We start from the raw sequence: 19,406 nt of genomic DNA on the forward strand, positions 1-19,406 counted from the left end.
TCCCCCAGGTGCCCCCTAATCCCACCAGGTGCCCCCCACCCCACCAGGTGGCCTCCCATCCCACCAGGTGCCCCCCATCCCATCAGGTGCCCCCCACCCCACCAGGTACCCACACCCCCCACCCCGTCTCCCACCAGGTGCCCATCCCCCACCAGGTACCCCCTCCCCACCCTTGCACTCCCCCCACCCCGCCCCGTGCCCCTGGGGCAGACAGCACATTCTCTTTTGACCCCTTTCAGGAACATCAGGAAGCTTCTGCCAGGTGTCCACCCAAGGCTCTGGGAGCCCCTTCCTCAGCCTTTTTAGGGCTCCTGGGGCCAGGTCACCCTGGATTGGAGGGGCTCGGGATGGCCTCAGCCCAGAGCTCTTATGGTGGGGAGACCCCAGAGAGTAAGGCAGAGCCTGCCCAGGATGGGTGGGAGCACGTGGTGTGACCCCAGAGGGTCCCCGTTTCTCCATCCCAGCAGCCAGGCAGGCGACTTCTGATTGGCTGCCTGTGACATCACTAGGCTGGGCTGCCATTGGCCCCGTGCTGTGTGGGTGGGCTTTGGGGGAGGGGGAGGCAGCTAGGGGACCGGTCAGCCTCATTCCCGCCTTCCTTCCCAGCCACAGGGATCTGAAGCCAGAAAACCTTCTACTGGATGAGAAGAACAACATCCGAATCGCGGATTTCGGCATGGCGTCGCTGCAGGTTGGCGACAGCCTGCTGGAGACCAGCTGCGGGTGAGCGGAGCCGCAGGGCCGGGAGGGGCCCGGGCCGCTGCCCCTGAAGGCCTGCGCTCGGGCACAGCCCCCAGCCCCGCCCCCCATACAGGCCGCCAGTGGTCTCTGAGGCGGGCCGGGGGCAGGGTGGGGGTGGGGCGGCCACAGCCCCAGGACCTCTGGCTCTGCTCCCTGATTCTGCTCCCAAGTGCCGTGCAGTGAGTGACCCGCCAGGCCCAGACCCTCCTTCCGCTCTCTGGCCGCGTCCCGGAAGGCTGGTCCAGTCCCAGCGGCCACCTGTTCGCTCAGGGGCATCCCGGGCGGGCCATCTCTCTGCGGGGCCCATTCAGCAGCGCCCCAAGGTCCTTCTTCTGACTGTGCTCTCCTGGGACCCGGACGGCAGGCAGATGGCCTCGAGCGTGGCAGAGCCCAGAGGCTCCACAGCCCCTGTCTCCCCCAGAAGCACACAGTGTACCCAGCGGGGATTAGGTCGTAAGGGGGTTGTCATCAAAGTCCCCTGAGCTTCCTGCTGGGCCTGAGGGCCCCACACTGGGGCATCTGCTGCGGGCAGAGCGTGCCTCAGGGTGTCTGCGCTGCTGTGGTCCTGGGGGCAGCCTGGAGGTCCGGGCGGGGTGGGACAGCCAGGGCAGGCAGCAGGGCCCGGGGGCCTTGGACCTCGGGCCTGACCGCCGTTTTTCCCTGTAGGTCCCCCCACTACGCCTGCCCCGAGGTGATCCGGGTAAGTGGCTGTTGCCCCCACACCCCCACCCGAGTCCCTGCCCGACCAAGGGCCTTCCCCACGTCAGCTGTGCGGACCCCCAGGCCCCGGCTGGCTCCCTCCCCGACCCTGGGTCTGGGCGAAGCCCCCCACCCCGGGCGCTCACCCCGCCAACCCCACTGCCGCCTGCAGGGGGAGAAGTATGACGGCCGCAAGGCGGACGTGTGGAGCTGCGGCGTGATCCTGTTCGCCCTGTTGGTGGTGAGCCCCCTGCCCGTCCTCCCTCCCTCCCGTGGTGCTGCCCGCCCCCCGCCTCCGCCCCGCCTGAAGTGACCCCGGTCCCTGCCGGCAGGGGGCTCTGCCCTTTGACGACGACAACCTGAGGCAGCTGTTGGAGAAGGTGAAGCGGGGTGTTTTCCACATGCCGCACTTCATCCCACCCGACTGCCAGAGCCTGCTGCGCGGCATGATCGAGGTGGACGCGGCCCGGCGCCTCACGGTGGGTCCCAGGCGTCGTGGAGGGCCCCCCCCCCCCCCCCCCCCGGAGCCTGCGAGATCCCTGCCCGGGGCCACCCTGTTAGGGCCGGGCTCCCGTCTCCGGAGCCTCCTCCCAGAGGGAAGGGCCGGCCCGTGCCTGAGTGTGGTATGGGGGGCTCTTGGTGCGTACGGCGTGTGTGAGAGGGAGCACAAGGGTTGGAACCGTGTGCACGTACACGTGTGCACAGCTGCGCGGGCGTGTGTGCACAAGCACAGGCGGGTACACAGGGATGCACACGTGGTTTGGGAGTGCTGGTGTGCCTGGCAGGCCGGTGCCCACAATACAGGCCCCTGTCTCCCGGGCTGTCCAGGGCTAGGTTGGTGTGAATAGTTCCCCACCACCGCTCCCCAGGACAGCTGGGGACCAGAGAGGGTGGCGGGGGGTAAGCTCCCACTTCTGAAAGAGGCCCCTAGCTGGCCGTCTCCAGCCTCCCTGGGGCTCAGCTAGTGCCGGGATGGCAGGTCCCCAGAGCGAGGGCAGCAGGACTCCCCTGACTGTCCTCTGCAGGACAGGGGCGGCCCGTGCCCAAGGGGCCACCCTCTCCCCTCCTCCCAGCCAAGCTGTCCTGGGTGGAGTTGGGGGGAGAGCAGGGCTGGCCCCCAAGCCTCCTGCTCACACCTGCACCCAGCCCCTCCCTGTGCACAAGGAGGGCCGCCCTGGCCGCTTCCCCTGCTCTCCTCCCCTGGCCTCGGCCTGGAGCCGCCAGACCCAGGAGGCCACTCTGCTTCCCTGCTCACTCCCTCTGCCCCCAGCCCTGCCTGCAGCCCCCAGCCCCGCCCACCTTCCTTCTTTCTCTAGGCCAGCATTTCCTCTTCCACTTGGGATACGCAGGGTCAGGGGTACTAGGTCAGGGGTGCAGCCCCTCTCCATGCTCCCCCCACATTGCCCCCCCGCCGTCCCTTCTCTCCTCCCCTCCCCACCCCTCCTGTGCTGCTCTCTGCACACTCCTGTGGTCCTCCCTCCCCGTGCTCCCGCCCCCTCTGGCCTCCTAACGTGGGCTCCTCCCTCCCTGCTCGTACTAACTCCCTGTTTCTCTTTCCTTGTAGCTAGAGCACATTCAGAAACACATATGGTATATGTAAGTAGCTTTTCCTCCCACATCACCTGCTTTGCCTGTCACCCGTCACCGTGGCCTGGAGGGCCTGCTAGGGAAGGCGGGGGGCGACCCAGCCCAGCGCAGGCCGGCTCCCAGCCTCAGCCGCTCCTGGCTCTCAAGGCCCCCCGGGCCGGCCTGCGCTGGGCACGGGCCGGACGCAGGAGGTGTGCAGGGGCCGGGTGCAGGGAGAGCAGCAAGCTGCAGGGCCCCAGGAAGGGGTGGGCCCCGCCCTCCCAGCACCTCAGGGTGGGGGCGGAGAAGCCCCAGGCTGCAGAGGTGGGGGTGAGTGACCCCACGGTGCCTGTCATCCACAGAGGGGGCAAGAACGAGCCCGAGCCGGAGCAGCCCATCCCCCGCAAGGTGCAGATCCGCTCGCTGCCCAGCCTGGAGGACATCGACCCCGACGTGCTGGACAGCATGCACTCGCTGGGCTGCTTCCGGGACCGCAACAAGCTGTTGCAGGACCTGCTGTCCGAGGAGTATGTTGGCGGGGGCTGCGCTGTGGCCAGCGGGCGGGGCCCCTCGGGGAACGGACTTGCCGACCCTTCTCCCTGCCTCTCACCCGCTGCAGGGAAAACCAGGAGAAAATGATTTATTTCCTTCTCCTGGACCGGAAAGAAAGGTACCCGAGCCACGAGGACGAGGACCTGCCCCCCAGAAACGAAATAGGTATAAGGTCCCAGGGCGGCCTGGTCCCACACTGCCCCCTCCAGGCCCAGCGGGCTGCCTGGCCCTGACCCCTGTCTGCACACAGACCCTCCTCGGAAGCGTGTGGACTCCCCAATGCTGAACCGGCACGGCAAGCGGCGGCCGGAACGCAAGTCCATGGAGGTGCTCAGCGTGACAGACGGCGGCTCCCCGGTGCCCGCGCGGCGGGCCATCGAGATGGCCCAGCATGGCCAGAGGTGCGTGCCTTCCAGGAGGACCCAGCACTCTGCCTCCTGGTGGCCCGGCCTGGTCGGCATTGGCACTCCTTCCTCACGGGCTGTGCTGGGCCTGGCGTGGCTCACCTCTGCCCCCTAGTCCTGGGGCTGGGCCAAGGCCACCGGGCGGGGCTGGACCACACGCAGTGCCAGGGGCTCGGTGGGGCTGCTTGGGCTGCTTGGGCTGGACTGGACTGAGCTGGACTTGGCTGAGCTGGGCTGAGCTGGACTGGGCTAGACTGGGCTGGACTGGGCTGGACTGGGCTGGACTGGGCTGGGCTCGGCTAGACTGAGCTAGATTTGGCTGGGCTGGACTAGACTAAACCGGGCTAGGCTGGACTGGACTGAGTCGGATTTGGCTGTGCTGGACTTGGCTGTGCCGGGCTGGGCTGAGCTGGACTGGGTGAGGCTGGGCTGGGCCGGGCTGAGCTACACTGGGCTCGGCTAGACTGAGCTGGACTGGACTGAGCTGGGCTGAGCTGGCCTGGCCTGGCCTGGACTGGATTGAGCTGGGCTGGGCTGGGCTGGGACTGGACTGGGCTGGACTGAGCCGGGCTTGGCTAGACTGGACTGGATTGAGATAGGATGGGCTGGACTGGGCTGGACTGGGCTGAACCGCGTGGGATTGGGGTGGACTGGGTTGGACTGAGCTGGGTTAGACTGGATTGGGATGGATTAGGTTGGACTGGGTTGAGCTGGGCTGGGCCGAGCTGAGCAGAGCTTTGCTCTGTTGGCCTGTGTTGAACCGGGCTAGTCAGGGGTTGGGCTGGACTGGAGTGGCCTGGACTTGGCTACACTGGGGTCAAGCCATGTTCAGAGCTACCTAGGAGGCCTGTCCCCACTCGATGCTGGCCCCATGTTTGGGTCACCTGTGGTAGTGTTGGGATCAAGGGCATGGAATTCTGTGGTGGGGATGGGGTGGGCAGGGGGAGGGGACGCGGGGGGGGGGGTGGTGCGAGCAGGTGTGGGCTGAACCAGCAGCGCCCCCTGGAGGAAGGAAGGGCGTCCTGGTCCTGCAGAGCCTCCGGGGACTCTGGCTGGCTGGGAGAGGCCCTTGGCAAGTCAAATCCTCACCCTGGCACTGGGCGGGGTCTTTTTGGGGTGAGGCCCAATGTTCCTGCCCAGGCAGGGGCTTTAGCCAGAGCTCTGGGGCATGGAGACCACCATGGGAGGTCCCAGCTCTCCGGTCAGCTGGGGGCTAGGTGCTGGGGCCAGCCGGGCCTCCCAAGGAATTTGCCAGGAAACAGGATCACTGTCAGGATTAAAGTGGGCACGGCTCCCTCGGTGGTCCCAGGCCTTCCCCGGGGCAACAGGCTGGCTCCGGACAGCCACGGCCCACTGCCCGTGGGCTCTGGCACTGGGAGGCTGGCTAGGGTGGTGGGGAGAAAGGTGTCTGCTGGCTGAGCTCCTGCCCTGACTGCCTCGCGTCCTGCTTGTTGTGGGCACCCCTCTCCCCAGGAGGCCCCCAGGGTGAGAGGCCACCTCTCCCCAGCCCACCTTTCCTGAGCCTTGCTCCTGGCCTCCCGTTCGGCCTGCCCAGGGCAGGCCGACTGCTGACGTGGGGCCCACCCCATCCCAGCCGCCCCACGTCCCTCCCTCCTCACCCGTTTAGAACAGGGGCCAGGCGTGGGAGGCCACCGAGCCGAGTCTCCCGTTCTGCCTTCCGGGCCTGGCCACCTTGGGATGGGAGGTGCTGGGACCGGGTGAGCTGTGGGCCGTCCCAGCGGTCACTAGAAAAGCCCCTTCCTCCCGGCACCTCCCAACTTGCCTCTGCTGCTCCAGACTCTGCTTCTTCTGGCTTGGCCGCTCGGCACTGGGGCTGGAGGGGCCCTAGGGCTGCCGGTGGGTGCTGGGCATATCCTCCAAGGCCTGGCCAGGCCACCCTGCCCGGCAGGCCATCAGGGTGGGGTGCGCTGTGGCCCTGGCACCCTCCTGCCTGGCCTCCCCTCGCGCCCACGTGCCCGGCCTGTGTGGAGCTGTGTGGAGGTCCGGCCTCCCAGGCCGCCTGCTGGGGCTGCGTCAGTAACTCTGTTTTCTCGCTTTGTTCCTGCTGTAGTAAAGCAATGTTCAGTAAAAGCCTGGATATCGCTGAAGCCCACCCCCAATTCAGCAAAGAAGACAGGTATACACCCTGCCCACCCATCCCCCGCCCCCCAGCCCCGAAGACGACGGTGGGCCTGGTGGCAGGGCTGGGCCCGAGGCGCATCCGGCCCTCTCAGCTCTGGCGAGGGAACCCTCCAGCGAGCTGGGGACGGGCCTGGGCCAGACAGGGCTGAGGCCCCGAGGAGGTGTGGGCTGCTGGGGCAAGGCCGATGGCCGGCCTGAGAAGGGCTGGGAGACCCACTGCGCTCTCCCTGCCCTGGGACCCCCCGAGTGTTTGCAGGCTGTGAGGCCCCCCTCTGTGTTAGCCCTGGTAAACCTCCCCTCCTCTGTTCTGTGCTGGCCTTGGGTCCTGGGGTCACCCTGCTGCCCACAGGGGCCAGAGTGGAGGTGACAGCCCAAGGCGGCTGCAGGCTCCCCAGGAGGGGGCAGGAGGCATGACAGTCTTAGGGGTCTCTGCATGGGGCCTGGTGTTCCTGAGCACCCCCCCCCCAACCTTGCAGGGCCTGCTGCCTGTGGGCAACGGTGGTTGGGCCTCACCCCTGTTGCCCTCCCCCTGCCTCCACACCTGCCCGTGTCCCTGCCTGCTCACCGCTGGCCTCTTGCCGCCTACCTGTCGCCCGGCCCTGGCTGTTCTCTGTGCCGGCCCCATCCTTTCTGTCTCGGGCAGGTGCAGCCTGGTTTCCGGGGCCGCCTGCTTAGACAGGAGGGTATGGAGGCAGCCCCCACCCCTGTTCCTTCCACTGCTGCTTTTCTGGTTTCCTTGTGCCAAGTGATAAGCGCATGGCTGGCCTAGTGGCAGGCAGGCCCTGGGCACTGGCCCTCACTCTCGGCTGCTGCCCTGCTGGCCTGCAGCTGCTGGGGTGGGCACCAGCTGGGACCGACGGCCCCCACTCCTTTCCCAGCATCCGGAAGCTTCGGACCCAGGCCTGGCTCTGGGCACTGTCCTGGCCGTGGGCATGCTGGGCTGCGGGGCCGGAAGCAAGGTCAGCGCCACCCCCTGGCTCCGTGGCTGTGTTAGGTGGGGGAGTCGGAGGGTCGCTGCCATGGGGTCCTAGCCCACAGGTGCCGGGGCCCTGGTCAGAGTGGGCTCAGCTCCTCCCTGAGGCCCAAGGGCTGGGCCAAGGTGTGGGCGGGCAGGCCGGCGGGCGGGCGGGAGCCCTCTCAGGGCCAGGCTGGCTGGTGGGGGCGGGCCTTCACTCATTTCCTTTTCTCTCCCGTGGCTGCCTCGGCACCACGCCCCCCCCCGCCCCCCATCTCCTTCTTCGAAAGGGGGCAGGTGCCAGTACCCAGGGCTGAGCGGGCGTGGTGTGCCCTCCCTTGAGGCCGTGTGGTGTGGTGGAGCGAGGCCTCTTGGGGTGCCGGGTTCCTGCCCGGCCAGGTCTGTGGGCCGAGTGTGGCCAGTGGTGGACTGGGCTCGTGGTTTCGGCCAACACTTACCCCGGTCTTGCCTTGCCCAGGCCCTCCTGTGCCAGGAGGAGAGGGCTGCAGGCTGGTGTGCTGTGGGTGGCTCTGGGCTGGGCAGGTGGGCTATGGGCATGGAAGGGTTGGGCTGGTGCCCGGCTGGTGGCCCACGTGGCAGGATGGGAGGTGCTCAGCAAAGCGCAGGACTCGGGGCCTGTGACAGTTCAGCCTTGGGGGTTCTGGCCGGGCTCAGGGCCCCCGGGGCCTGGAGAATGGACCAGGCACGGGCCGGATTCAGCTCACCGGAGGCACCCGTCTCCCCTCGTCCCTCTAGCCACCTGAGCCCCCGACAGACCCTTGCCGAGGGCTCCCCTGTGCCGTCCTGGGCCTGGGCCTTGGACCCGGGGCAGCGCCCACGTAGAGAAGAGGCGGAGCCCCTGGGGGGGGGCAGGCAGCCAGCCACCCCACTGGGGCTCTGGCGGGGACCCCGATGGGGCTGCGGGGCCCTCTCGGGCCTGGGGAGAGACGGGGTGGGGGGCACCGCTGGACAGCCCCGGGCCGCCTCGAGGCTCTCGGCCGGGGCTCCCGTCCTCGTGGAGGGTCCGCCTGGGGGACGGAAGTGGAGAGCACAGCCCCTCCCAGCTGACCTGCCCGCCCCTGTGTCTGCAGGTCCAGGTCTATCAGCGGCGCCTCCTCGGGCCTCTCCACCAGCCCGCTGAGCAGCCCCCGGGTGAGCCCCCCGCCCCGACAGGCCCGGCGTGCACGGGGGGGCAGGGGAGGCTCCCAGAGCCGGGGAAGCAGGCCCCCTTCGCCCGCTGCTGGGGCCGCCCGCGGTTGCCGCTGCCCTCGCTAACTGCACGTCTTTGTTTTGTTTCGTTTTGTTTGTTTTTCTCCTGTGTTATTTGTGTACTTTTATGGCACCCGCTCCCACCCCCACGCCTGCCTGCCCCCGCTGGTCCTGCCTTGGGGTCCTGCTTGAACGTTGCTTTTCTGGTTCTCCTGGTGCCGTGTGTGCATGCGGGGCGGGGGTGGGCGCATGCACGGTGGCTCTCGGGGACCCCTCGCGCTCTGATCCCTGCCCTCCGCGCCTGCCCTGTAGCCTGTTAGAAAGTTTGCCCTGCCCCCCCCCCCCCCCCCGAGCCCCCTTGTGGCCTGCCCCCTGGCCACCTCCGTGGAGCCTGAAGCTTGTCGGAGCGCCTCTCGGCCCGGACACACCCTCCCTCCACAGGCCACCTCGCGGCCCAACCCCAAGACCCAGACCTTGCCGAGCAAGGCCAAGCTGACCGACAAGCCGCTGCAGGGCACCAAGTCCAACCCACTCCCGGCCGGCACCCAGGCCCGACCCCCTGTCCCGGGGGGCCTAGGCCCCCAGCTGGCCCTGCCCCCGGGCCCGCCGACCATGCCGGCCCCCACCCGGCTCCCACCCGTTGGGACTGAACCGAACACCAAATCTGTCCCCACCATACAGGTGACCCCTCACCCCTCTCCAAGGGGTAGTCCCCTCCCCACCCCTAAGGGGACGCCCGTGCACACGCCCAAGGAGAGCCCGGCAGGCACACCCAACCCCACGCCACCATCCAGCCCCAGCGTCGGAGGGGTGCCCTGGAGGACACGGCTTAACTCCATCAAGAACAGTTTCCTGGGGTCACCTCGCTTCCACCGCCGGAAATTGCAGGGTAAGCGGAGGGGAGGGGGACCGGTGGGGCAGGCGGGGTGGCAGGGGCCGCCCCCTCCCCACTTTCCTGGTTCACCCCATCAAAAGCACCAGGCAGTGGCCTGAGTCCTCTAGGCCAGCGAGGGCCCAGGCAGCAGCCCCGATGCCTGCTTACTCCCGAGCCTGCTCACGGTGCACGTCGAGGGCCTCGCGGGTGTGGCCGGGCCGGGCTACCTGAGCCCACGGAGGGGAGCCAGCCGAGGGGCGGGTGTGGGCGAGGACAGTCAGAAGCCCGTGGGACCGGGGCAGCGGTGGCCAGCCTGCTCCTGCGCGCTGGGTGCCGAGGGGCGGTTGGTAGCTCCACTGGCTGTTGGAGCCTATAGCACAGCCGATGGGCGGGTGTGGGGGGACCATGGCTGTCTGTCAGTGACAGCGGGGCTGGCTGGAGGCTAGAGAAAGCACGGCCCGATTACAGCACCGTGGGACTGCCCCGCGGCCCTAGGCTCTGGTGGTGAGCCCCCAGGAGCTTGTGGGGTGGCTCCCTAAGACCCTGCCCGCAGCGCAGGGGGATCCCTGGTGAGGGAAGGGCAGAGGGTCACCATGCCTTCTCTTCCTGTCCTTCCCATGTGCACAGTTCCAACACCCGAGGAGATGTCCAACCTGACCCCGGAGTCGTCCCCAGAGTAAGTGGCCACTGCCCAACGTCCACTGTGAGCCACCGGCCTCCCTCCTGGTGCCCAGACACCGAGTGCGTGGGGAGGCTGGTGCTGGGTCCTCCCACATGGCGGGCTGGGGACCCGCGAGGGCTTTGGGGTAAAGCACCCCAGCCCCTCCGGGTGCTTATTCCTTCTCCCTGTGACCCTGTGCTTGCCCCAGGTGCCCCCTCCACCTCCTGCCTCTGGGACACCTCCTCTCCGGCACTCACAGCCCTGTGTCCTGTGCTGTGAACGCCAGGTCAGGGAACTGGGTCTGGGGTAGGGAGCCTGGCTGGAGACCAGGGAGGGCACGGCCGTGCCTTGGACAGACTGCCGCACACCGGCCTGAAAGCCCGGGCTCCACACTGGGGGAAGCGTGTGGACCCTGAGCCCGAGCCCTGGTGGCCAGGCGTGCTCACGACTCTCCGGGCGCAGGCTCAGCCCTGGATGCGCTGGGCACAGGGGGCCTGCGAAGGACCGGCCTGTGGTGCTTGCGGCAGGCAGCCTCCGGGGAGAGGAGCGCTGGGCCGTGCTGACACGGGCTTTCCAAGGGCGGAGTGGAGCCCAGGATGCGTCCAGGAATTTGGGGGCTCGTCAGGATGGAGGGTCTCAAGGCGAAAACATGGCGCTGGCCGAGGAGGAGGAGGAGGAAGCGGGCTGCGGAGGGTGGCACTGCAGGAGGGTGCCAGGGGCAGACCAAGCCCTCAGCTAACCATCGCCATTAAGGAGGAGCAGGTCCCGTGGGAGGCGATGGGCGAGCGGAGCCACAGCCACCCCGCAGCTGGCCTCAACTGTGGCAGAGACCCTGGAGAGGCCCCGCCCCCACCCTCCTGGCCCTCGTGGTGGCCTTGGCCTGCGGCTCTGGCAGCATGGCACAAACAGGAAGCGAGGCGTGGGTGTGGGACAGGGCCAGCGAGGGGAGCAGGAAGCCGCCATGGCCTCATATGGGCAGCCCATTCGAAGGCCACGGTCTTGCTGACTGAGCAGAAGGTGCCGCCATGGGGCAGGCTTCACGCGGGGCCTGGGGACGCGGTGCCTGCAGGCAGGGCGGACACCCGGGCCGCGGCAGGTGCGGCAGGCGGGCCCCACGTGCTGGGTTAGGGCCTCATCGACCCTTCCTGCTGTTGTCACCACTCACAGACAGCCCTGTAACAGGACTGTTGTGCTGGCGGACCAGTTAGGTCCCACAGCACCTGATGCCCTGAGGCCTTCCCGTTCTTGAGTCCCTTTGGGGGCCTCGCCCCTCCTGGGGGTCCCGATGGGACCCGGCAGGTGCGCAGCCGCCCAGGGAGCTCGGTGCAGTTAATCCCCAGCGCCGCCTCCTACAGGGGACGTCCTCGCCGGCAGCGTGTCGGTCAGGGTCCCCCCACCCGGTGGGGTGCGAGTGCACCAGTGTGTACACGTGGGGCTGTTTCTCGGAACTGGCTCACATGATTGTGGGGGCCGGCAGGCCTCAGGCCGTGGGTTCGGCAGGTGGAAATAAGCAGGTTTGGGTGATGTTACAGCCCCGAGTGTGAAATGTGCAGGTGGGGAACCCCACGGTGCTCTGTCGAGCGGAACTCCTTAGGGAAACTGCAGCCTTCCCTCTCGAAGCCTTCACCTGGTTGGATGAGGCCCACCACATCCTGGAGAGTGGTCTGCTTTACTCAGAGACGCCTGGCTACCACACGTCTAAGCAGCAGCACCTGGCAGCCGCCCGGGGGGCCGAGCTGACTTGTGGAGTCGACCGGCAAGAGCCTCTCTGGCTCCCTCAGGCACGGGACTATTTGTGCCGGCTGCCCAACAGCTGGGCTCCCAGGGTACAAACAAATGACGTTTTCAGTGACTCTCCTATCATCTCTGTCAAAGGAGGAGAAAGAGAACCCCCGGCGGGTTCCAGACGGACTCCCGAGTACCTCTTGGGCTGCAGGCCCTGGGGACGGGTGCTGGGGCAGAAGCCTGCGCTCCAGGGCAAGGAAGCAGAGCAGAGGGCTGGCGGGGAGGCAGGAATGGGGGGTGGGGGGATGTGCACTGTGGGGTCGGGGTCCCCGAGCTGAGCAGAGGCCGCTTGGGCCCACAGCAACGTGCGCGGCGGGGCCCTGCCTGTGCCTCGCTGGCTGCCTCGAGGTCTGAATGGGGGTGTTTGATGGCTTGACGGGCGGAACTCGGGTCCGGTGTCACTGATGCGGTGAGAGGCGGTGAGAGGCGGTGAGAGACGGCGAGACGGCGGCCTGGAAGACCGCTCCAAAGCTTAGCGGCTTCAACGACACGCGTTCCTCCTCTCGGGCTCTGTGGGTCAGGACCCCGGGCGGCCCCGCTGGGCCCCCTGCTGCAGGCGGTCGGCGAGCCATGGTCCTCTCAAGGCTCAGCAGGAGCCGGGCCTGCGCCAAGCTCGTGTGGTTGTGGGCAGGACGCGGGTTCCTCGGATACGGGCCTCTCCGTCGTGTTAGCTGGCTCTGTCACGGTGCCGTGGGGACCTGCTGGCAAGCAGGAGTCGCGGCCTGTGCAATGTGTTCTTGGAGGCGACATCTGTCACTCTCGGGGCTCCCAAGGGAGGGGCCGGCACGGGTGTGTGAATGCGGGAGGCAGGACGGTGGGGCCAACCGAGGGTCTCCCGCGCCGGTGTGCTCTGAGCACGTGGTGGCCCCAGACGCAGGGCAGAATAACAAGGCCGGACGGAAGACAGAGGACAGTAAGGGAAGCCCTGGGCGCCAGTGAGGTGAGGGGCTCAGTGTGTGCGGGAGGATGCGGCCCCTGCCCTGCCCAGTAGAGCAGCTGGGTTGGAAGCAGCCTCCGTGTTCCACGGGGTGACCGGGCTGGGCAGCAGGAATGTGGACGGCCGGGCGGCCCCTGGTCCTCCAGGACAGAGGGTGGCCCCCGGGGAGCCAAGGCTGCCCCGTCAGGTGGGAGGGGCACACAGCCTCCTGGGCCCCCAGCCCCCATTCTCCACGCAGCGTCCCCCCATCCATGTGTCCACGTGGGTGCACGTGTGGGTGCAGAGTTCCCCGGCCAGCCGCGACCCCCTACCCTGGCCTCCCGCGCTGCGCCCGCTCCCCGTGCAGCCCCAGGGCAGGGGCACCTCCCTCAGGGATGGTGTAGAGCCGATTTCCTCAAAACTCGGCGGCTGAAGCAGGAGTGAGGCTGGGCTCTACCTTCCTTTGTGGTGGGTTCTGCTGGGCACTGCCCAGACCCAGGCGGGCACGGGAGGGGAGCAGGGTGGGAGGAGTCGGGAGCCAGAGCAAGAGTGGGGGATGGGGAGGGGGCAGCAGGGCAGTGAGCCGGCCTCGGCCTGGAGGGGAGCGCGGGCCTGTCCCCAGAATCTCTGCCGACAGTGAGCAGACCCTGCCCCCGCCCCCGCCCCCCTGCCCAGGCTCGCCAAGAAGTCGTGGTTTGGGAACTTCATCAACCTGGAGAAGGAGGAGCAGATCTTCGTGGTTATCAAGGACAAGCCCTTGAGCTCCATCAAAGCCGACATTGTTCACGCCTTCCTGTCGGTGAGCCCCCGTGCCCCCACCCACCTGCGATGCGCATGCCACACAGCCACTGGCTCCAACTGCCCTGGCTGGCGCCTGAGGGTCACCACGTGGGCCCCTGGCCTGGGGCAGGCCGCGGGCTCCTGAGGAGGCACTAGTGTGTGTGTGGCGGGAGGGGGCGGGGGGGGGGGCGGCGCGGGAGACAGGTGTGCACGAAACAAGTCCTGCTGAGCTGGGGCTCAGAGTGGGGCTGGGCCTCGAGGGCTGAGGGCCGGGAGTGCTGGGGGCTGGGGTTGAGCCCCGGGGGGTGACACCTCACTGAGACCGGCAACCATGTAGCAGCTCCCCAGGGAGGGGACGTGGGGTCTGGACACAGAAGGCCCTCTGCTGGGTCTGGTGGACATACCGTGGCCTCGGGAACTGTCCCAGAGGCCTGTCCCCTGTGTGCTCTCCCACCCCCACTTGTCTCTGATGGAGGCCTGGTGGCTCTGAAGGTGGGCTGCCCTCAGGCCCTGGGGCGTGCTCCTTTTGTCTTTGCAAGACCTTTGAGTGTGTGAAGCAGAAAGCCCTGAACGTTTTCTTCCGGGTCCTGTCAGGGGGCCTCGCCCCGGGCTGGGTCCCCCAGGACCACGGCACCCCTGCAGCTCAAGCTGGGCCACCCCAACCAGGGTGGGCAGGACCCGCCAGTGTGGTTCCCTGGGCTCAGTGAGGCCTCAGCCCTGCCGTCCCGGCTGCAGCCAAAGTTCCCTTTGGGCGAGGGGACAGCTTAGAGCGCTGACGAGAAGTCTCCGGGGACCAGGAGGAGCCAGCAGCAGGCCCAGGGTGGGGGGTGGGGGGCAGCCTGCCTGCTCGCCTCCTCAGTGCCCCCAGTCTGGGTCTCCCTCTCCCTCAAGCCCTCCCAAGTGCTCCTCCCAAGTGTGATGGGGATTCGGCCGATACCTCGTTCAGCCTCCTGGCACGGCTGCTCTCCTGAGCAGCAGAGCACCGTCCTAGGGGTGACCCCCCCCCCCCCCCCAAGGCAAAACCACCTCCTGAGTCCGTCTTCAGGGGCATGCCCCCTTGCTGCCCGTGACTCAGGTGCACAGGGGCCCCTCTGCCCGAGCTCAGCGATGGCCAAGTGGCCTCAGCCTCTGGAGGCACCTTCGCAAAGCACAGCAGAGGCTTTAGCCCTGATCCTGGTCGCCACCGCCGCTGCTCTCAGGGGCCTGCGCCGCCCTCCTTGTTCCTGCCTCCCTGTTCCCCCCCACCCTCTCCTCTTCCACTCGGCTCTCGTGTCCCAGCCTGCACGGAAGTTCAGGGTTAGGGGCTCCAGCCTGGTCCACAGGGTGGTGTGGAGGACCGGCTCGGGCACTGCACACTCACACCACCCTGCTGCCCTGCAGATCCCCAGCCTCAGCCACAGCGTCATCTCCCAGACCAGCTTCCGGGCTGAGTATAAGGCGACAGGGGGCCCGGCGGTGTTCCAGAAGCCGGTCAAGTTCCAGGTGGACATCACCTACACCGAGGGCGGGGCAGCGCAGAAGGAGAATGGCATCTATTCTGTCACATTCACGCTCCTGTCAGGTGAGCCGCTGGCCCAGGGCACGGGCTCCGGGCTAACCCTGGGCCTGGGCATGACCCCCTATCTCCCCCAGGCCCGAGCCGCCGCTTCAAGAGGGTCGTGGAGACCATTCAGACCCAGCTACTGAGCACACACGACCAGTCCTCCGCCCAGCATTTGTCAGGTGAGGCGGGGGCTCAGCTTGGGCTGCCCTGCGGGCTGGTGAGCAGGGGTGTGGCCCCCCTCCGACGTGCCCACCTCGCTGCCCCCCAGGGGGCAGGGCCCTCCCCGGCGCAGTGGGCCGGCCCATCTCTGCACACCCAGGGAGGTAGGGCCCAGCACACCACACTGAAAGGCGCCTCTTGTCCACTGTAGAACCCCCCCCGCCAGCGCCAGGACTAAGCTGGGGTGCTGGGCTTAAGGGCCAGAAGGTGGCCACCAGCTACGAGAGTAGCCTCTGACGCTGGCAGGTAAGGTGTCCGGCCCCCGCCGCAGGGGCAGGGAGGGGGCTGCGGGCAGAGCCTCTGGCGAGAGCCAGACTGGCCCCAAGAAGGGCACCCTGTGCCCGCTCACACATCCAGCGGCCAGCTCCCGGCCCTGGACAGACCGTCTAGGCCCAGCACCCAGGCTGAGCAGCCAGACACGGGCAGCCTGGCCCCAGGCCGGTGAGAGCAGGCTCCAGAAGAGCAGTGGCCAAGGTCCTACGGGGAGCCTGCCACCCTCCGGGCTCCCCCAGCCGTACCCTGCGAGGCTGTGGGCCTAGAGCCCACACTGGCTGACACACGGTGGGGCTACCTGCCACCTCACTTTCCCGTGACAGGCCCGTGATCGTCTGGCCTTGAGCAAGACGGGGGGGCCTGAGTGCCCAAAGGAAGAACTCCCCAGCTGGGCCTATGGGGTGGGGGTGGGGGGGTGGTCACACAGGGAGAAGGGGCTGCCCAGGCCTGGAGGTGCTGGGGGTCCGAGAGCCCGAGGGTCCACGCTGCTCAGCACCTGGTGGGGAGTGGGCTACGTGCCTGCGGCAGGGGTGGGTGAGCCTGTGTAGGGCCGGGTGGGCATGTGCACACGCAACTGTCCGTTAGCGAGGGTGTGCGGGTCCTGTCAGGATGGTGGTAAGGCACTTGTTGCCGTGACGGCCCAGTCTGGGTTTAGGGTCTGGGGAGCACGGCGACCAGCACAAGCCCTGCCTCTCTGAGCACCCCCTCAGGGGGCCCCTTTTCCAGCCTGGTGGGGTCCCAGGGGCCAGACCAGCCCCGCTCATCCACCCTGCCCCTGCCATCCTCATTCCATTGTATGTGTTTCACCCTTTTCACCCCCAACGTGTGCCTCCTCACCCCACTGGCAGGTCAGGGCTGGGGTGCCCCCAGCATGCTAGCCCTAAGCCCACGGAGTGGGCTCTGGGAGCCAGGCTGGCACTGGAGGCAGGGAGCAGGGGGGACAGGTGTCAGGTGCCTCTGGCTCCCTGGGAGCCTTCAAGGCCTCCACATCAGAGCAGAGCAGGGCTGACAGAGGGAAACTGAGGCCAGGGAAGGACAGAGCTTGTTGAGGGAGGTGAGCGAAGGCCAGGGCCTGGTGTGTTGCCCAGAGGGTACCCAGGCCTGCTCCTGGCTGGGTCATTCTGCCCATCAGCCGGCGTCCCTCATGCCAAGTACCAGGCACAGCAGTGAGCAAGGTGGACGCTACTCTTCCCCTGGGCTCCACACCCCACCGCAGTCCTGCCCCCACCCCAAAGAGGGGGCCCCTGTTAGTCCTGACCCCACTCAGCCTTGCGTCCAAAGCCGTGTCCCCGCAAACTCTCGGGTACCCCCTCTGGGCTCCAGGCCCGTCTCCCCTGACCTCCTTCGGGGGTCTGGGACCTGGGGAGCCTAATCCAGGATCCTAGCCCATGCCCTGGCCCCATCCCTAGGCCTCCTGTACGCTCTGGCCTTTCCCAGCACCCTCCCTCCCAGTCTGGATGCTCTTGTCTGTCGAGCTCAGTTCTAGAGCCACTGTGAGCAGGGGGCAGAAGCGGGGGCCCCTTAGCTACTAGGGCAAGAGACCTGGTGGTCACTCCAATTAGGGAAAGGAGGCCAAGAGGTCACATCCCACCCAGCATAGGCCCCTGTGAGAGCCTTGAGGAGCCCTACACTCTAGGCCCCTGGAGCACCAACACTCCCAAGGCCCAGCAGAAGGGAACGGGGTGCCAGCACGGGCTGAGGGGCAGATACAGCTGCCTGAGCTGCACAGTGGCAGGATGAGGACACTCACCTGTCCAGAGTAGGCCACAACCAGAGCCCTGAGCTTCTCGGTTCCAGAGCACATGTCTTGGGCCCAGGGCAGGACAGAGGAGACGGAGGGCCAGGTGGGTGCAGGGCACCCGATGGGCAGGGCCCCGTCTTGCCCTCAGGCTCTGGTTGCAGCAGGACCCTCCTCTGACCAGGATACTGCCCCACCCCCCTCACTGCCCACAGTCCGAGCCGGCCACGCCCCAGGCTCCACCCCCCCCCTCCCCCCAAGTCCCACCCAACTCCAGCTGGAACCCACCCTACCTGCCCCAACCCCCCTGCTCTGGGCTCCACCCCTCCCAGCCTCCTAGCCGCCTTCTCCAGCGAGCCAGGCCCGGCAGCACCGGCCCCTTCCCCCGTGGCCCCGCCCCTAACCCGGGCTCCGCCCCTCCCTGAGGGCCTGGCCAGAGGCTGAGGGCAGTGCCTGGCCTGGGCTCCGAGTGGGAAGACTTTTTCACACGTCTCCCTCCCTCCTTTCTCCATTCTGTGCTCCAGACACCACTAACTGTATGGAAATGATGACGGGGAGGCTTTCCAAATGTGGTAAGAACCCCTCACGCTCACCTGGGATCCCCCAGCCTGTCACCCCCACCTGCAGCCCGCTCCTGGCTGCGTGCTACCCCTGCCTCCCTTAGGGCCACCCTGGGGTCCCTGTATACACGTGGGGCCCAGACACGCACACTCGGGCCCCCCCCCCGCCCCCCACCTCTGCCAGGAGCAGCCTCGGTCACCCACCCCCTAGGGCAGCCACTGGCCCAGCCCTAGGATCCAGGCAGGCCAGGAAGGGAACCCGAGACTCAGATCAGTCAAGGGTCTCCACGCCCCAGGGCCAGCAAGGGTCTGTGTGGGCTCTGGTCTGGGGTCTGGGTGGACTCCAGACCTTGGGCAGGAGGCTGCTGTAAAAGCTTTCTGTCCACTGAAGGGTGGGGTGGGGGAGGGTGCTGTGCACGCACTCCCCTGCCCACTGCTCCGGGCTGGGGGAGTCAGGTTTGAGAGGTAGAGCGGAGGCACCTGGACAGTAGGACAAGGCCCCCAGGTGGGGGTGGTCAAACCACCTCTGCCTTCTTCCTCTGGGATCAGGGCCCCCACTCTGGCTGCCTGCCCCCGGCCCTCCCATACCCAAGCTCTCCATGCCTGTTCACCCATCCGTCCATCTGTGTGTCTGCTGCTGACCTCTGTGTCCATGCGGTGCTGCCTGGGCTGGCCGGGGGCCGGGCTCCAAGCCTCCCGGGAGGAGCGTGGCGGGCACACTGGCTCCAGCCTCCCCAGCCCAGAGAAGGCTCCCTGGTCCCGTGCGAGGAGGCAGCCGGGGGCCCCAGGGTCCTGCTCAGCCCTGGGGCTTGTGGCAGTGGTGGCTTTTCTGCCTCGGTCTCCAGAGTGGGGCTGGCCGGGTGGCCAGGCCATGGGGCGGCTGAGGTGCAAGGGGGGCCAGGGCCTCAGGGCCAGGCGCGGTGAGGGAGGAGGGGTCTCTCCACCTGCTGCCCCCCCCCCCCCCCTGGCTCCCCCCCGCGCCCCCCCCCCCCCCCCCCCGCCTGCCACGCCCGGCTCAGACCTCATCTCGTTGGGTTTTCTTTCTCTCGTGGAGACCCTTTCGTTCATTTGTTTGTTTGTTCTCTTTCTCTCTCCTTACCCCCCTTCCTCTTTCTCTTTTTTTTTTCTTTTTTCTTTTTTCTCTTTTGTCTTCTGTTCTGTGTACCCAGGCAGCCCATTGAGTAACTTCTTTGACGTAATTAAACAACTTTTTTCAGACGAGAAGAACGGGCAGGCGGCCCAGGCCCCCAGCACGCCCGCCAAGCGGAGTGCCCACGGCCCACTCGGTGACTCCGCGGCCGCTGGCCCCGGCCCTGGAGGGGACGCCGAGTACCCAACGGGCAAGGACACGGCCAAGACGGGGCCGCCCGCCGCCCGCCGCGAGCAGCCTTAGACACATAGCCCCCTCCCCCAGCACGGCCCTGACAGTGGCCCCCAAGGCCGCCCCGCCGCCCGCCCGCCCGCCGCCGCCCGCCCGCCCGCGTGGACCCGGGGCCGCGCCCGTCCGCCCGGCTAGACTGTTGCGGAGCCGGGGAGGAAAGGAAAGGGGGCACCGGGGGCCAGCGCCTGCGGCGGGGCCCGCCCGTGCTCGCTCTTTCTCTCACTGTCTCTCTCTCTGCCTGCCTCTGACAACGCCACTGTTTCCGCTCTGATACCAGGAATTATCCCGAAAAGTTAACATGTCACCTCCACGAGGCCGTCCTCTGTGCTCCGCGCCGGACACCGGCTGACCGAAGGCAGCTGCCGCGGACCCGCCCTCTCTCGTCTCCTGCTGCTGCCGCCCGCGGCG

The 19,406-nt window shown here is 67.8% G+C and overlaps 2 protein-coding genes across 2 annotated transcripts in view; one reads left to right on the top strand and one right to left on the bottom strand.

Moving 5' to 3' along the window:
• BRSK2 (BR serine/threonine kinase 2) overlaps positions 1–18,874 on the top strand; it is a 24,209-nt gene extending 5,335 nt beyond the window's left edge. Inside the window, exons 4-21 of the mRNA XM_049641378.1 lie at positions 607–723; positions 1,408–1,441; positions 1,613–1,681; positions 1,773–1,919; positions 3,005–3,036; positions 3,369–3,533; positions 3,626–3,723; positions 3,809–3,959; positions 6,034–6,099; positions 8,151–8,211; positions 8,950–9,157; positions 9,770–9,818; positions 13,180–13,303; positions 14,665–14,845; positions 14,917–15,006; positions 15,198–15,292; positions 17,582–17,629; positions 18,835–18,874. Coding sequence (XP_049497335.1) covers positions 607–723; positions 1,408–1,441; positions 1,613–1,681; positions 1,773–1,919; positions 3,005–3,036; positions 3,369–3,533; positions 3,626–3,723; positions 3,809–3,959; positions 6,034–6,099; positions 8,151–8,211; positions 8,950–9,157; positions 9,770–9,818; positions 13,180–13,303; positions 14,665–14,845; positions 14,917–15,006; positions 15,198–15,283 — 1,678 coding nt within the window. The 3' untranslated portion in view covers positions 15,284–15,292; positions 17,582–17,629; positions 18,835–18,874. The remainder of the gene's footprint in view (positions 1–606; positions 724–1,407; positions 1,442–1,612; positions 1,682–1,772; positions 1,920–3,004; positions 3,037–3,368; positions 3,534–3,625; positions 3,724–3,808; positions 3,960–6,033; positions 6,100–8,150; positions 8,212–8,949; positions 9,158–9,769; positions 9,819–13,179; positions 13,304–14,664; positions 14,846–14,916; positions 15,007–15,197; positions 15,293–17,581; positions 17,630–18,834) is intronic.
• A 255-nt stretch (positions 18,875–19,129) lies between these two features.
• Positions 19,130–19,406, bottom strand: part of MOB2 (MOB kinase activator 2) — a 20,896-nt gene continuing 20,619 nt past the window's right edge. Inside the window, exon 6 of the mRNA XM_049614615.1 lies at positions 19,130–19,134. Within this exon, the coding sequence (XP_049470572.1) occupies positions 19,130–19,134 (5 nt within the window). The remainder of the gene's footprint in view (positions 19,135–19,406) is intronic.

Source organism: Panthera uncia, chromosome D1, assembly GCF_023721935.1.
Source record: "Panthera uncia isolate 11264 chromosome D1, Puncia_PCG_1.0, whole genome shotgun sequence".
In the NCBI taxonomy this organism is placed as follows: domain Eukaryota; kingdom Metazoa; phylum Chordata; class Mammalia; order Carnivora; family Felidae; genus Panthera; species Panthera uncia.